This window comes from Triticum dicoccoides, chromosome 7A (genome assembly GCF_002162155.2).
Source record: "Triticum dicoccoides isolate Atlit2015 ecotype Zavitan chromosome 7A, WEW_v2.0, whole genome shotgun sequence".
Taxonomy (NCBI): domain Eukaryota; kingdom Viridiplantae; phylum Streptophyta; class Magnoliopsida; order Poales; family Poaceae; genus Triticum; species Triticum dicoccoides.
In genome coordinates this window covers 676,590,056-676,606,136 of record NC_041392.1, presented here as the reverse complement: position 1 = coordinate 676,606,136, position 16,081 = coordinate 676,590,056, and the positions used below count along the sequence as shown (strand labels likewise).

Genomic DNA, 16,081 nt, shown 5'->3' with positions numbered 1-16,081 from the left:
CTCGCGCTGCTTCACCTGACTAGGTCGTCCCCGTCACCGCATCGTCCCCGCGACCACCGTCGTCCCCGCACCCCACCAAGGAGTCCAGGAGCTCTGTAGTGTTATTCTACGTCATCTACGTCATCTGCAGTGCGGATCGAGATCTTCTTCCACCTCCGACCATCGCAGCCTCACCGTTGATCTGCGTCACCTCGTCAACCCCGGCCCCGCATGAGCTCGCCATCATCTTCCTCTCGGTGAGCTGCACCGGTTCCCCTCCCCCCTTTGATTTCGTCTTCCTCTCTGTCAGTGTAGCTAGCTGTTATCCAAGTCGCCACAGGGTCGGCCTTGTTTGTTTAGGAGCAGATTTATACTTCTTCTGGAAAAGAAACCTGAACAAAAATGATCTGTGCTTAATAGCAAAATTATATATGGCAGTTGGTTAAAACTCAATTTCATGACACATTCCAGGAGATTTGTTTGCTTTTGTGTGAAACATACTAGTATGTAACTATGTGCTCATGTTAATTGCTTAGTTTATGAAAGGGTAATTATGTAACAAAGTAACTGTGGCACACATAAGTAAACAGGAAATAGCATCACACTTGAGCTAGTAAAATTTGAGAAAACTCCTAGGACATCAATGACACAGAACCACAACTGCAGCAAGCAAAGACATATCTGGTGCCTCATAACAGCTAGCAACTCATATCTGTCTTTATTATTCTGCAAATTCAGTTTATACATTCCTTTGTTTCCAGACAAATGATTTGAAGCGATGATGATCCCAATGGCATATTATTAGTGGCTATTTGGCTATCAGAAAAGCAAGAGACACTAAGAATGATCTGCATATTGTTTGCTGAGTTTTGGAGAACATACTGTATTCGCTCTAAGAAATAATTATGGAAACATCACTCATTTTTTTCATGGCCTGGCAAGCATGTAGGAGTTCTCACTTGTTTTAAAAAAACCGCATATAGCTCTCACTTAATCCAGTAGCTCCATGGAACTGTTAGGCATTTGTTCGTTATTGGTTGCAATTTTTTGGTCTGTGAGTGGACATAACGGTACATTGCGTTGTCCATGTAGTGAGATGAAGATGTTTGGTCAGAGAACAAGGCTATAGTGATCAATGCACATGACACATGTATCATGTATCAGTAGAGTAATTTGTACAGTCACACCAACTGCTTCACTAAATGAACACATGCTTTGCTTGTGTGTTCCTGCTGCTTGACTAATTGAACACCTACTGTTGCTACTGTGGGACAATGTTCCTTCTTTTCTTCCTGATGTTTCTATTTCCATTGAAGTACTCACATGTGTTCTAGATGAGCTGCTGCTAGTTAGTTCCCCTTAGACTACATTGTAGATTGCATAGCATAACTCCAGAATTTTGTCATTGCACACCTGCTGCTAGTTAGTTCTATAGATACTTAAAACACATATCACTTGTCAGGTTTCGTTCGGTATATTAAATCCTATGAAATTATCAAAGCGGGATGTACTATGTTGGACAGAATTTTACGTTTGGACTTGGGTGAATGTAACCAGACTTATACTCTCAGATTTTTTCATAGTTGATGGTGTGAGGACTTATAATGTGATAAAGTATATATGGTGTGAGGACTTATAATTTTTGTTGGGTGACCTATTAGATCTGTAATGGAAGCTCACATAAGTTGAGCTGATTTTTGTCCATACGCAAGAAGAGGACCATATGGTCTGTGGCCTTTTCATCCATATGAAAGTAGAGGCACATTGTGGTGCTGAATTTTCTGCTCTGATTGTTGCTCAAAGAAATTTAGCAAAAAAATGGGGTCCTGGGAGACGCCGCTGTTGCTTGAGGCCCTTGAGAGGCCCTTCGTGTCATGATGATTTTGCAGGTACCTCGAGAGGCCCTTAAGTTTGCCGGAATGTCGATTAACTTTCGTTCTGGCAAATTCGGGTACTCCATATGTCCTATTTTCAGCAAAGGTCATGCTGAAATTTTCCGTGAATTTTAGCATGACTTTGCTAAAAATCGGACATATGAGGTACTTGCTACTAATGCATGGGCCGGGGTATCTTAGTACTTAATTAAGTAGGATCAACTACCCCTTTATTCTTGCTGCATTAAACCATAGGTGGCAATAGAGCCAAGTGATTAGGCCCAACTTAGAAATTCTCCTCAGCATCGATAAACCCTAGATGATAAACCCAACATAGGTGGCAATAGAGCCAACTGATTAGTGCCAAGTGATTAGGCCCAACCTAGGGTGCCTCGGCATCGATAAACCCTAAATGATGAAAACTTAGCATTTAGGGTGCCTCGGCGTCGACAAACCCTAAATGATGAAACCTTGGCTTTTAGGGTGCCTCGGTGTCGATGAGAACCTAAATGATGTACGCTTAGGCTTTTAGGGTGCCTCGGCGTCGACAAACCCTAAATGATAAAAGCTTAGCTTTTAGGATGCCTCGGTGTCGACAAACCCTAAATGATGAGACCATGATCTTGTTCCTTGACAATAACCAACTTTTTGACCAAACTTTTTTCCTATTTAGAGCGAAACATGGCCCACAACGATGAGGCCGGCGGTTCGGGTGGCAAGCAATTCTGGAAGCTGTCCCAGGAGTTGGAGGAAGAACCTCACCGCTATGAGGACGCCACGGAAGACAACGATCCTGACTACACAACCCCTAGTGGTGTCGGGGATGACACCACTGATGATGGCGCCGCGGATGCCACCACCGATGATGGCGGCGCACGCACAGATGGCAGCCAACCGAAGAGGCAACGGAAGGACCGGCGCCCGAACGTGCTCGGCACCGTCAGGGAGGAATTTACTGAAGTGAACTCTGACGGGCATCCGACGGCGCCCAAACACATAGTCAAGGGGTACTCGATTCATCTCGGGTGCATTCTCCGGAGCACCGCCTCGATCAACACCGAGAACCTAAGGCATAAGGACCGAGGGAATTTGCACAGCCTCCTCTTCACGAAGTTGCACGAACGATACAAGTTCCCCGCTGAGTTCGCAAACACACGCCTCTCGGGTAATAAAGTGAACGGTGCCGCCCTCACGATGATGAGCACGGCCCTGTCTACTTGGAAAAGCACGGTGAAGGCAATGATTGACAAAGGTGATAGTTATGAGAAGATCAAGGCGAAATATCCTTTGATGAGCGAAGATGACTACAAGGAGTTCAAGATCAAGTGCGAGAGCCCCACAACCTCTGAATCAAGTCAGTGGGGGAAAGAAATGCGGCAGTTGAACATAGGGGTCCACCAACTCGGTCCCGGCGGTTACAGAGTGGCGGAGCCTATATGGGACAAGGAGGACGCGGAGTATGCCGAGCAAGGCCTACCGCCCCGCTTCGAGAAATACAGTGACAAGCAGACCAGGAACTTTCTCAGGGCCTGATACAAGGAGGACCCGGTAACAAAGGAGCTTACCATGGATCCGAAGACCAAGGAGCTTGAGCTTGTTCTGGTAAGGAATACACCCCCGCGTAATTAGCTCCATATGGTTGCATTCTAATTAATCCCCAATATTTCTAAATGGTTCACGTTCCTTCCGCAGGACAAAGATAGCAGTAGCGCGGGGTCGTCTCAGAGCTCCCCTTTCGACACCCCTTTGAATAGGGCATTGAACGTAATGAAAAACAGGGATAAGCTCAATAAGCCGACGTCAGCTGGTCGTGTGGCCAGCAAAGGCTTGTCCACAAAATGGTCGTCATACTATGGCGCTGGTGGGCGAAAGGAGAAAAAGACCAGCTCGGAAAGCTAGTCGCGCGAGGTTGAAGCACTCAAGGCGCAAGTGGCGCGGATTCCGGAGATGGTCCAAGAGCAAGTGCAACAACAACTGGGATCGACGCTTATCGGCATTATGCCTACCTTGATTCATGGGATAACGGTGTGGATTGCGGGTGGCCAACAGGGGCCGCCCCCGATTCCCAGCTTCACGGCCAGCAACTCACACAATGTGCAGGCGGCGCCATTGGTGTCTCCGGAGGCGGCGCCATTGGTGTCTACGGTGGCGGCGCCATTGGTGTCTCCGGCGGCGGCGGTATTGGTGTCTTCAAAGCCGGCATTGGAGCTTAATGCACCCGGGTGTACGCCGGCCGGCACCTCGCCAGCAAGCGGCCCCTCCGTCAGTTGCACGCCCGCCGTTGGCGGTGCCTCAACATTAGCTGAGCTCGACGGCATCATGGTAACTAAGCCTCTCGGCCGAGGACTTCATCTCCTTGCCTTTGACTAGGCATCCCTGATGCCCTACATGTTTTCGCAGGGCGCCGCCAACGTTCCATGCACTCTCCTACACTTCGTGGGCGGCGAGTTGGTCGATGTTGCCAAGGGCAGAATCGTTCAACCGGGTAACCCCGTGTTCCACGGTAATCCGATGCCACCCACAATGTATAGGGTTGAAGTGGTCCGGGTGCTGCCAGGCTGCGACGAGCTGTTACCTCCGATTCGACCCGCTGGGGCCGACGAAGAAGATGAGATGACCCTCAGCGCCTGCGTAAGCTGGCCCCTACTTTGGCCGAAGAGCCAGATTCATTTGGGGGCGGGGGACACCACCCCACAGACAAGACCGCCAATCGTGCCGGCGCCAAGCCATGGCAAGAACGCCGCAACGCTACCGGACATGTCGGACATCCCTATGGCATAGGATCCGGACATGCATATGGCACAGGATCCGGACGACGACGACAACGACGATGGTCCATTTACCAACATCGATAAGTACTTTGCCGAACATGGGTACGGTGACGAGTTCTGCGGGCCTCCTTCTCAAGAACGCAAACAAGACGACCGCGATCTAGCTGGTAGGGCGGAGAAACCCAATTGCAACAGGCGTCGTCTGGCGTTCAGTTCTCAGGAGACGCCTCCAGATGCCGCCTTCACCGAGCCTCAGATAGCGGAGGTGCCAAATATTATCAGCCCCAACACGCTCAAGAAGGCGGTCTGTGAGCAGAACTCGGTCCCATTACAGCAGATCAAGAAGAAGGGCCGGAAACGGCCGACTAAAAAGGCCGCCGGTGCGAGCCAGCCGACACCGAGTATGATCCGTGCTCAGGACGGGACACCTTCACCTAAGGATATCTCAAGGAGGGTGCATGTGGCGGGTAGGGCGATGCTACCGACAAATATGCTCAGTGCTGCAACCGGTGCTATGCGGAGTCTGGACGACAGTGTTCTTTCTTTTGAGAAGTGGCGTCTTAGAGAGAATGATGTGGCATACCCAGTTTTCATGGCCAAGGTGCCAGAGGGCAAGGGCTTTGTGGATGGCGCCATCGGGGGTACAATCGTCCTGCGGTTTGATGACATCTTTGCTATGTTCAACCTTCATCCGCTGCACTACACCTTCATTCGGCTGTTTTCGCTGAGTATGGAGATGCGGATCATTAGAGACAAGACCCCGGACATCGTGATCGTCGACCCCATTGAGCAACGCTGGGGACCGCCAAGTCCCGAGTTCACACCTCGAAGACGTCATTCTGGCAAACCCAGAAAAGGATAACTTCCTTGTGCCTTACTTTCCCGAGTAAGTCATCCCTTAACCGCCCCGTAACATATGATTTCTTAGATTTCGATCGTTCTTTTTTTTCTAACATTCCGTGTTCTGTGCAGTGACACACATTGCACACTCATCCTCTTAAGCCCGAAATATTCCATGGCCACGTATTTCGACCTGAACCATAACTCCAAGATAGACTACACAAATATCAAGAAAGTTCTTGATGATGTTCTCCCTGGCTATGCCAAATCTGGAGGCACCTTCATCAGGGCAGTTTGCAGGTACGGCAAGCACGTGTTCGCCCACAATACGATGTTCTGCTGCGTCAAGCAGCCGCCTGGCGGTCAGAAGGATGCCTACTACGCCCTCCATCACATGCGGGCGATCGTAAGGGACCATCATCACCTTCTGCTACCAAATAATCTCAAAGATTGGGCCGCGAGCTTGTCAGCAATCCAGGACGCGTACATCAGACAAGAATTCTTTCGCATGCAGTCGGAGTTTGCGAACATCATCCATCAAGATGTCCTTCATACCTCGGGGCATTTCTTCCTCAGATATCAACCGTCCAACATTGAGATAGACGGAATGCTACAAATGCAGGCTGACAACGCCCGCGATTTCATGACCATCACGACAGACGGCGGCTTCATCCACGCTCCTGTCCATGAGTCGAGTCGAAAGTAGTGATGTGTAGTTCTGAAACATTGATTGGCTCATGTTGTAATTAAACTTTAATGAATTGTATGTCTCTTTGGTTTGGACAGTCGTTCAACTTAGATGTAATCTATGCTATTTATTAGTAGGACCATGAATCGTGCTATTAATGTCTTGCTTTTCTCTTCCGATCCTTTTGTTGCATACTTATATATTGCTTATGTATGTATTGTCTGTTGTTTGGCTTGTGCATAGAGATGTCATCGTATGTCGTGTACAAGGGTAAGGTTCTCGGAGTCTACGACGATTGGGAGGAGTGTCGGAGACAGGTTCACCGTTTCAGCGGTAACAGTTACAAAGGGTACACCACTAGGGCGGAGGCCGAATCTAGATACGCCCGCTATCTAGCGGGAGAGAGGAGGGAGCGTTGGAGGAACCGGATGAAGACTAGTTTGATCGCGATGATGCTCATTGTGATGACCGCAGCTCTCTTTTATGTGATGGTAGTTTAGATGATTGATATCGACTTGTAATGTGAAGACAAACTCGATACTCGCGGTCTCGAGACTTATAATGTTTTATCTTTGTTCGGTCTTTTGAATTCGGAGACTAATATGATGAATTGTATTCGGAGACTAATCTTCTATTGTATTCGATGAATCTGCTGTTGCTGTGTGCTACTGTCTATATTATGTCAAATAATATATTTTGTAACCTGTGCAAAAATTAGAAAAGTAAAAAATAAACCAAATATTCATACTAATGGCGCATCACCACAAGGTGCGCCATTAGTATGCCAAAGGATACTAATGGCGCATCAAGACAGAGTGCGCCATTAGTATGCCAAAGGATACTAATGGCGCATCAAGACAGAGTGCATCATTAGTATGCCAAGTATACTAATGGCGCATCTATCCGCAGTGCGCCGTTAGTGTGCCAAAGCACATGGTTAAATATGGCCCCTGCGAGGCACACTAATGGCGCATGGTGTTATATACTAATGGCGCACTGGATGGTGCGCCATTAGTATACCAGATACTAATGGCGCACCAGTGATGCGCTATTAGTAAAAATTACTAGTGGCGTGCTACTAATGGCGCACCAATGATGCGCCATTAGTAGGCAAAACTGGTGCGCCATTAGTAGGCCTTTTCCTAGTGGTGCCTCAACACCCAGTACAGCTACTTGTCGCCGAATTACTCAGACTCGCATGCGCCGCCTCTGCGTCGTGGCGCCCTACCCTTCGCACATGGCTCGGCGCCACAATTCAGCAGCACCGATGCCGACATGGCGAGATCATTACGAGCGGCTCAGCCATCGCCGCTTCGTGCCCCAGGTTCCGCACGCAAGACGAAACGCTGGACACCACCGTCGACATGGAGGACGAGCTCGACGACGCCGAGGAGGTGGAGGAGGAAGAACCAGCGGAGCTGGAGCCGACGCCCAAAGGGAGAAAGAAGAAGCGGGCGGCCAATGCCAGGACGGGTGAGCCTCGCATCAAGTGGACGTCCAAGGAAGACGAGTGCCTCGCCGAAGCATTGAAGACCGTCAGCATCGACCTGATCACCGGCTCGAATCAGAACGCCAACACATACTGGAGAAGGATCGAGACGACGTTCGACGAGCGCAAGTTGGTCGACCCCGACTTCGCCAACATTTACATGGATCGCGGCGAGAAGGCCATGGCTAACCATTGGGCGACCATCCAGGCGGCCTGCAACAAGCGGCATGGGATTCAAGAGGAGGTCGCGGCTCGCCCGGAAAGCGGTGCCAATGTTGAGGTTTAGGTATGGCCATCTGTCGCTGGCACAGTTCTTTGCTGTGTACTTCGCCAACACTTGTTCTTCGGCTGTGCAGATGGTTCGGATGTTCAACAGGCTTCGCCAGGACAACAACGACCAAGAATTCAAGTTCCTTCATGTGTTCACTAGGATCGAGTCATGCGAGAAATGGACGGAGTGTCGGCTCGCTCTCGCCAAGGCCAAGGATGCCTACAACCCGGAAGCGCCTGCCTCGGCGCCGGCAGAAGGGCGCCCTGATGGCAACAAAAGAGCCAAGGCGGCGAGGGACGCGGCACCCACTGCCGAACGGCTACAATCGTCGATCGAGCAGTGCATCACCGACGCCAGGAGCAACGCCGCCAAGAGTGAGGAGAAACCGATGCGAGGTGGTCGGCGTTGATGACGAAGCAGGACGTCAAGCTCGACCTTCTTAGGACCAACGTCGTCGCGAAGAAGAGGAACACCGACCTGGCGTTCTTGATGGGGGCAGACATGTCGACGCTGGATGAGCAGGTGAAGACGTGGTACCTGGCGGAGCGCGGCTTCATCTTGAACCAGATGTCGGAATTAGTGGCAACCACCGCCCCTATGCCCACGACTACGTCAACACTGACGTCGAGCCCGAGCACTGAAGTTGTGCCTACACCGACACCGAGCCCGAGCACTGAAGTAGTGCCCACGCCGACGCCAACCTCGGCCAACCCTGCGACAGAGGAGCCTGTCGTTTTGATGAGCTCCATGTCTGTTGTCCCTACCCTTTTGATCGCTGGACTTTGGCTATGTTCGATCGCCGAACTGTATTGTTTTTTGGAGCGGGAAAGTGAACTTTGAATTTTGATGCGCTTGGGGGCTGAAACCTAGGGGCACGGCTGGAAACTCGATCGCCCCCGGGCCAAAAAAACCGCCGGCGCAAACGCCAAAAGCCCTTGGCCGGGCGCGTTGGGGGGCAAACGGCTGAAGATGCTCTTAGGTGCGGAGACCGGGTCCTGAACTCTTCTATGGTTGTCTAACGTATAATACTGTATTAGGTTGGTACTTCTACAAAGAATCAATAGAATACTCCTTTTGGTATCGAAGATAAATTTGTGGATTACTTGTAACGTTTTTGTCCTTCAAGAATCCTTGGTATGTCTTCCTGTGGGCTTTGCTTTATATTGGAAACAGAGCAGTCTGGGTCAAGGCTTCGCCTAGATAAACCTTATCAGGATGAGAGATCATCAAACACATGTACAAGGAGTCAAAAGAAACACATAATTTGCCTAGAATCCTGGTGCCCTATGATACAAGATAATCCAACCATGTGTTGCATGCATCGCCTAGATGCAGAGAGGCCGGGGGTCATCCTCCTTTTCAAAAAAAAAATATATGCCTAAATTCTGGCAGGATACTGTGGACAGCGTACAATTGCACAAATCAGACATATCAGCAGGCTGGTTGTGGTGTTGGCTCTTGGTCTATTAACACAGAAAGCCCCTTTGTAACTAGGACAATCACATGGTACTTAGTTTCCTGACGCTGTTCTGAAATATGATGTGACAATGTCATCAACATAACTCCCAGCATACACCAATACTGCAAGGTAAAACAAACAACAGAATGGTGTGGCTGCAGCCTGCAACTGAGCAAATCATATCTGCACACTCTGAATCATCCTACCCTTAACATAACTGAAACAGCATATTTTTACCAACCTGGCACACATATGTATCAGCTTGTGCAAATATTAACAAGCACAGAAGAAGAAAGATACCAAATTTTGGACCATTTAGCACTAAATTAGATCAAACTGGAGAGGAAATGCAAGCATTAAGTTGCTCATAACATATATAGATGGACACTAAGTTTCCATTTTAGGCGAATACAGACCCAGGTTTCCACAAGACCACACATGCATGGCAACCGTAAACAGAGACTACGGGCATGATAAAATCTTGGACCTCGCTAGCACTCCTACCTGGTTGCCTTTCAATTCTTTCTGCCCCGTGCAGACTTGAGAAGCTCAGGCAACACCATAGGACAGCTTGCCTCCAAATGCTTATATCCGTCCGTCGCCAACACAACATCAAGGATTGCAGGAGTACTAACAATGAAGTCGACACACTTAACCTTGAGCTGTGGACAGTAGTGCTGCTCGGCTAAAGCCAGAGTTGTCGCTGCCGTGTCGACACTAATGCCATCAGAGAGCTTGCCTTCGCAGATCTGCTTGAGCCTGTCCAATCCATACCTGTCGGCAGCTGCTAGCAGATGCTGAGCTAGCATCGTCACTCTCTCATGCTGAAGATTGAATTCCAGCACAGAGTCAGTGTAGATGAAGTAAAGCAACGGCTCGAATACCTCCGCTTTCATGTCCTTGTTCTCCACACACCGAGAGCTCGTCTCCTTCATGTCCCCACAGAACTCCGCCATCGGTGCAGGGGACCTTGCAGCGAGAATGAGCTTGTGCGCAGCGAAAGACTTGCCGGACACAAGAAATGTGACATCCGCTTCCATTCCACTGCGCAGGAGTTCAGCGAGGTGGTCTTGCAAGCTAGGTGATGACCCAGACCCAGAGACTTCTTTAGCTGGGGCTGCCAGTGCTGGCAAATCCTCCTTAAGCACGGTGATGGTGCATTCCACAGTAAAAGAATCATTTCGGAGAAAACCAGATAATGGTAGCTTGCCTGTTGATATGAGACGAACAGGAGGCGAGATATTTTCTAGGGCGACAGGAGAGCACTTTACAAGATAGCAGAATGTCCATGGGCGGTTGAATATCCATGACACGCTCCCCCCTAATGGTACACGGGCGCCTGTGAGATCAACCAAACGGCAGCTGAGGTTGGCCCTCACAATGGACGGGCAGGTGTCACTGAGAAACACAAGCTTGGCTGCCACGCACCGAGTGCCATCTGTATCTCTCATGGCAGGGTAAATGCAGATCTCCCACTCGTACCCACCAACGTTCCAACTGGATCTGATGCAATCCCCATGGCCCATTGTTTCGGTGGTGCAGTAGCCGTCAATCCTAAGCAGCTTCACCGAGCGCACGACATTGGTGATGTCCTCGCAGGCATTTTCCATGGCGAAGGCCGGATGGGGAATACAGGGGAAATTAAAGTTTCTTCTTTTGAGTCAGATCCTGAAATGTCGAAGTATCCTGCGTGGGATCCTCGTTAGGAGTACTGATAATACAGGGTTACACTTGAGAGCGCGGCGGAGTGGAGGCGACGAGCAGACCGGGGGGAGGTAACTCACCGCGCCACTGGACTGGAATACGGGTAGCCTCCCAGCGTGCGCGGGGTCGATCGATTGATCTCCCGGCGTTCGCGGAGAGGATCAATGCGGATAGATCCGTGCTCCGGGGGGCGGATTTGGGCTCCGACGAACCGCACCAGCCATGTCTGGTGGAGTGCGGTGGCGAGGAAGGGCCCTGGGAGTGGGGTACGGGGGTGGAGGCCGGCGCAATGAGGGAGAAGAAGACTGCGGCGACTGGTCTTGACGGGAGGAAAACGGAGTGGGAGGTGGGTAGTTGACTGGGTTTAATGGAAAAACTTTGAGCTGGGTTTAATAAAAAAAATATCACAACATCCCCTTCTAACCAACAGACAGCCTCATGTACCCACACATTTATCGATAATTTAGGTCATGTACACTGTAGCCCGAACCGTTTTCTGGCAAGACAGGCGACGGCGCGGCGATCGCGATCTCCCACGCGCGCACACCCATCCTGGACGATCTCCACGCTATACCCAAGCCCTGATCGGCGCTTCCCCTGCGGCTGCTCTCGGGGTGATCAAGGGGGGGTCCTGGTACCCCTACCCACCCTTGGAGCACGGAGGGAGAGGTGGCATCTAGGGTTTTGTGGGGTGGCGACATGGCGTCAGAGGAATCAAGGAAGTCGAGGGAGAAGGTGGAGCATATGATGGAGAAGATGAAGCTGACAGACAAGGAAAACAAGAAGTTGGTCGTAGATGATCAGGAGATGGAAGGGGAGGCACCTCCAGTGACGCTGGTGGGCAGGGTACTGCACCATAAGTTCATCCATGTAAACTCTATCGCAGATGCCCTCCGACCGGCCTGGGGTAACCCGAGGGGATTGAGCTTTAACCCGGTAGGGGAGAACACCTTTGTTGCAAACCTGGAGAATCAACGGGATCGAGATCGCATCTATGGAGGCGGGCCGTGGATGGTGGGGAAACACGCAGTAATCTTGGAACTATTTGAGTTCAGGGCCGGCCATCTGATTGGAAGTTTGAGAAGCTGCAGATTTGGGCGAGGGTAATCAATCTGCCCTTTAATCTTCGATACCCGCCATGGCCTGAGCGCATAGCAGGGATGTTGGGAGAAGTAATCAAGTTGGATGTGGATGCAAAGGGTTTTGCCTTTGGTGAGTGCCTTAGAGCACGAACATGGATAAGGGTGCATGAACCCCTTATGAGGTGGGTGCAGCTAGAATCGGCTAGGACAAAGGAATCTGTACTGTATGATATCCAGTACGAGGGACTGTCGTATTTTTGCTTCTCGTGTGGACGGCTTGGACACGCTGACGCCTTTTGCCCGGATCCAGGGGAAAGGGATGAGGAGGGATGCCTACCGTACGGGGAGAAACTTAGGTGGGCTGGATCTCGCAAGAACTGGGCGAATGCACCCCCAATGAGCAGTAACGGGGGAAGGCAGAGCGCCAGGAGAGAGGAGGAGTGGGATGCTGAAGAAGAGGAAGTAGAGAAGGGAGAGGAGGTAACTTCACCATTGAAAAATAAGCAAGGAATGGTCAGGAACGCAGTGTATCAGTTTAATGCCCGGGGAGGCACTGGTGGCCGCACTGGGCATGGAAGAGGCTATGACAGAGGGAGAGGTAGAGGCCGTGAGAGAGTGTACCGTCGAGTGGATATGGGCCTGAGGGCCGCACCAACACATCAAACCAGCTTATGATCCTGGATCAGGACACTTGGAATAAGAAGAGAGCCATGGAAGGCGATGAGCCGAGTACATCCAAGGAAGATAGCAGGGATTCTAAAAAGAAAAAGCCCGTTGAAGGAGGAACTACTAGCGAGCAGGCGGTGGCTGTTGCACAGCCCCGCCTGGAGCAATGAATTGCATAACGTGGAACTGTCGCGGGCTTGGGAACCCGGAGACAGTTCGTGAACTCCACCATTTGGTGAGGGTTGAAGCGCCCACCTTAGTCTTCTTGTCGGAGACGAAGATTGAGGGAAATAAGGTAGCAAATATGAAAGCAAGGCTTGGTTTCGAAGGATGTATCACTGTCAGCAGCAACGGGCTGAGCAGAGGACTTGCCCTTTTTTGGTCTAGAGAGGTGGATGTTAAGCTCAACAATTTGTCAAATCAGCATATAGATGTTATGGTGAGGAATGTGGGCAGCGACCAGAAGGAGTGGCGTTTTACAGGATTTTATGCCAAAGCAAAGAGGAGTGAAAGGAGTGAGAGATGGACACTTTTAAAGTGGTTACGGTGTCAAAGTGACGTCCCTTGGCTGTGTGGCAGGGATTTTAATGAGATCACAGACAACATGGAATATTTTGGGGTCAATGAAAGAGCGGAATGGCAAATGCAAGGTTTTAGGGAGACCATTGATGAATGCAAGTTTCAGGACTTGGGGTTTAACGGAATCCCGTACACGTGGGATAACCGTCAAGAAGGCGAGGCGAATGTAAAGGTGCGTTTGGATAGATACCTAGCCGACCCAGGCTTCATCCAGATGTATGGAGATACGGGAGTGAGGCACGTCCCATCTCCACAGTCGGATCATTGCATGCTAGTCATTAAAATTAAGAAGCTGATGGAGTGGGAGGACAGCGGACCTCGCCGTTTTGTTTACGAGGAAGCATGGAGACGGGAGGAGTCATATGAGCCCACGGTGGTGGCTGCATGGGAGAAGGGAGCTCTTACACTTGAGGACCTCAACTCCTCTTTAAATAACATGCAGGGCCAACTTACCGATTGGAAACAAAAGAAGTTTGGGGACATAAAACGAAAACTGAAGAAGGTGAGAAAGGAGTTTGAGAGGGAGAAGGCGAACTCGCTGTACCGCGGTTCGTCCAGAAGGGAGAAGGAGTTAGCAAGGCAACTGAACGATCTTTTGTTAAAGGAGGAAATTATGGCGAGAGCGTGGTCGAGAGCTGACTAGCTTAAGGCTGGCGACCGGAATACTGGTTTTTTCCATGCTCAAGCATCAAGGAGGAAGCATCAAAATAAAATCCTGGTGCTCGAGAAACAAGATGGAACGATTGTGGATAGTAGGGACGAGGTGCGAGCTGAGGTACAAAGTTTTTATACACAGCTATACACAGCTCAAGAAGAGGTGGTCATGGACGAAGTGTTGCACCATGTACCAAGTATGGTGACGGATGAGATGAATGGCCGGCTGAATAGACCCTTTTGTGCAGATGAAGTAGAGAAAGCATTGTTCGCAATGGCACCGGCGAAGGCGCCGGGGGCGGATGGATTTCATGCGGGTTTCTATCAGCACCACTGGTCACTTATAAAGGAGGATGTAACCCGCTCAGTTTTAAATTTTTTAAACGGCGGGCACATGCCGGAAGCTATTAACAAAACTGTAATAGTGCTTATACCAAAGGTCAAGAACCCGAGGAATATTACATAGTATAGACCAATCTCCCTCTGTAATGTCATTTACAAAATTGTTCCAAGGTGCTGGCTGAGATCCTAGACGAGATCATCGCGGAGGAGCAAAGCGCCTTTGTTCCAGGGCGGTTGATTACAGACAACGCCATCACAGCTTTTGAATGCATACATGCAATGAAGAGGAAGAGAACTAAGCAAGGGTGGTGCGCGGTGAAGCTAGATATGATGAAGGCGTATGATCGAGTGGAGCGGCCGTATCTCCAAGGAATCATGCTCCAGCTGGGTTTCTCGAAGGAGTGGGTGTCTCTAGTAATGAGATGTGTAAACTCTGTTACTTTTCAAACAAAGATGAATGGAGAATTGTTACCCTCTTTTCGCCCATCAAAAGGTATCCGGCAAGGTGATCCCGTTTCCCCGTATTTGTTTCTTCTTTGCGGGGAAGGACTTTCATGTTTGTTGAAAAACTATGATGCTGGATGGGTCGATAGAGGGATACGGCCGGGTTTGAGAGCCCCTTGGATTTCGCACCTCTTATTTGCGGATGACTGTTTAGTTTTTATGCAGGCAGATTCAAGGAGTGCACAAAGGTTGAATGAAATCCTTCAAGCTTATCATATGGGGTCGGGGCAATGTGTAAACAAAGCCAAGAGCTCGGTTTTTTTCAGCCCAAACACAAGGGTGTCGCTGAAGGCAGGGGTCAGGAGTAACTTGCAGATATACAGAGAAACTCTTGCCGAGAAGTACCTAGGCTTGCCCACGGCGGCAGGCTGGGTAATAGAGAGAAGTTTTGTACATGTCAAAGAGCAAGCAAGGTCCAGAGTGCAAGGATATTGCGAGAGGCTCATGTCAATCGTGGCTAGGATGGTTCTCCTCAAAGCAGTGATTCAAGCCCTACCAGCCTATTCTATCAGTTGTTTCAAACTCAATAAAGGCTTATGCCAGAAAGTCATGGCAGTGATGTCAAAGTTTTGGTGGAATGAGTCCCTTGATAAGAGAAGAATGCACTGGCAATCATGGGAGAAGATGGTTGTATCTAAGTCAAAAGGAGGCTTGGGCTTCCGGGATTTGGAGCTGTTCAATGATGTGATGCTCGCCAAACAGGCGTGGCGATTGCTGGATAGACCGGACAGTTTATGCGCGCGTGTTCTGAAGGGTAGGTATTACCCAGATGGAGACTTCTTGCAGGCGGGGTGCCCTGCTAGAGCCTCCACTACGTGGAAGGCAATAATTACTGGCAGAGAAGTACTCAAGAGGGGTTTGATACGTAGAATTGGTGACGGAACTACTACGGAAGTATGGCATGACAATTGGATACAAGAGAGCAATACTTTCAAACCTGTGTGTAACATGGGAAGTGATCCCATACATCTTGTGTCCGATTTGATGACGGATGATGGGGAATGGAATGAGGAAATTATCGAGAGAACCTTCATCGCCCCTGATTCATTAACATGCCGAGGCCGCGGGTAGCTCTACCTGATTTTTGGGCATGGGGCTATGAGAGGTCCGGGATTTTCACGGTTCGTTCAGCGTACAGAATGTTGATGGCAGACCGGGAAGATGATCTGAACCAGGTTG

At 50.0% G+C, this 16,081-nt stretch overlaps 1 protein-coding gene and 1 pseudogene across 2 annotated transcripts; one reads left to right on the top strand and one right to left on the bottom strand.

Annotated features, from left to right (window-relative positions):
• LOC119333865 overlaps positions 1–8,879 on the top strand; it is a 14,616-nt pseudogene extending 5,737 nt beyond the window's left edge.
• On the bottom strand, positions 6,323–11,397 carry LOC119329490 (BTB/POZ and MATH domain-containing protein 2-like). Of its 2 annotated transcripts, XR_005159575.1 has the most exons (3): positions 11,156–11,397; positions 9,788–11,057; positions 6,323–6,333 (listed from the first exon to the last, which is right to left on the bottom strand). XR_005159575.1 is itself a non-coding variant. In XM_037602545.1 (2 exons), exon 2 carries the CDS (start codon positions 10,979–10,981, stop codon positions 9,887–9,889), a length of 1,095 nt encoding a protein of 364 aa, XP_037458442.1. In that variant the 5' UTR covers positions 10,982–11,057; positions 11,156–11,397; the 3' UTR covers positions 9,720–9,886. The 2 variants fall into 2 exon arrangements, 1 of the variants encoding a protein (XP_037458442.1); XM_037602545.1 differs by lacking the exon at positions 6,323–6,333 and having other exon boundaries at positions 9,720–11,057.
• Between the last annotated feature and the right edge of the window lie 4,684 nt (positions 11,398–16,081).

Coding starts and splice junctions, on each gene's coding strand:
- LOC119329490 (XM_037602545.1), bottom strand. CDS start 10,981: ATGGAAAATGCCTGCGAGGACATCACCAATGTCGTGCGCTCGGTGAAG.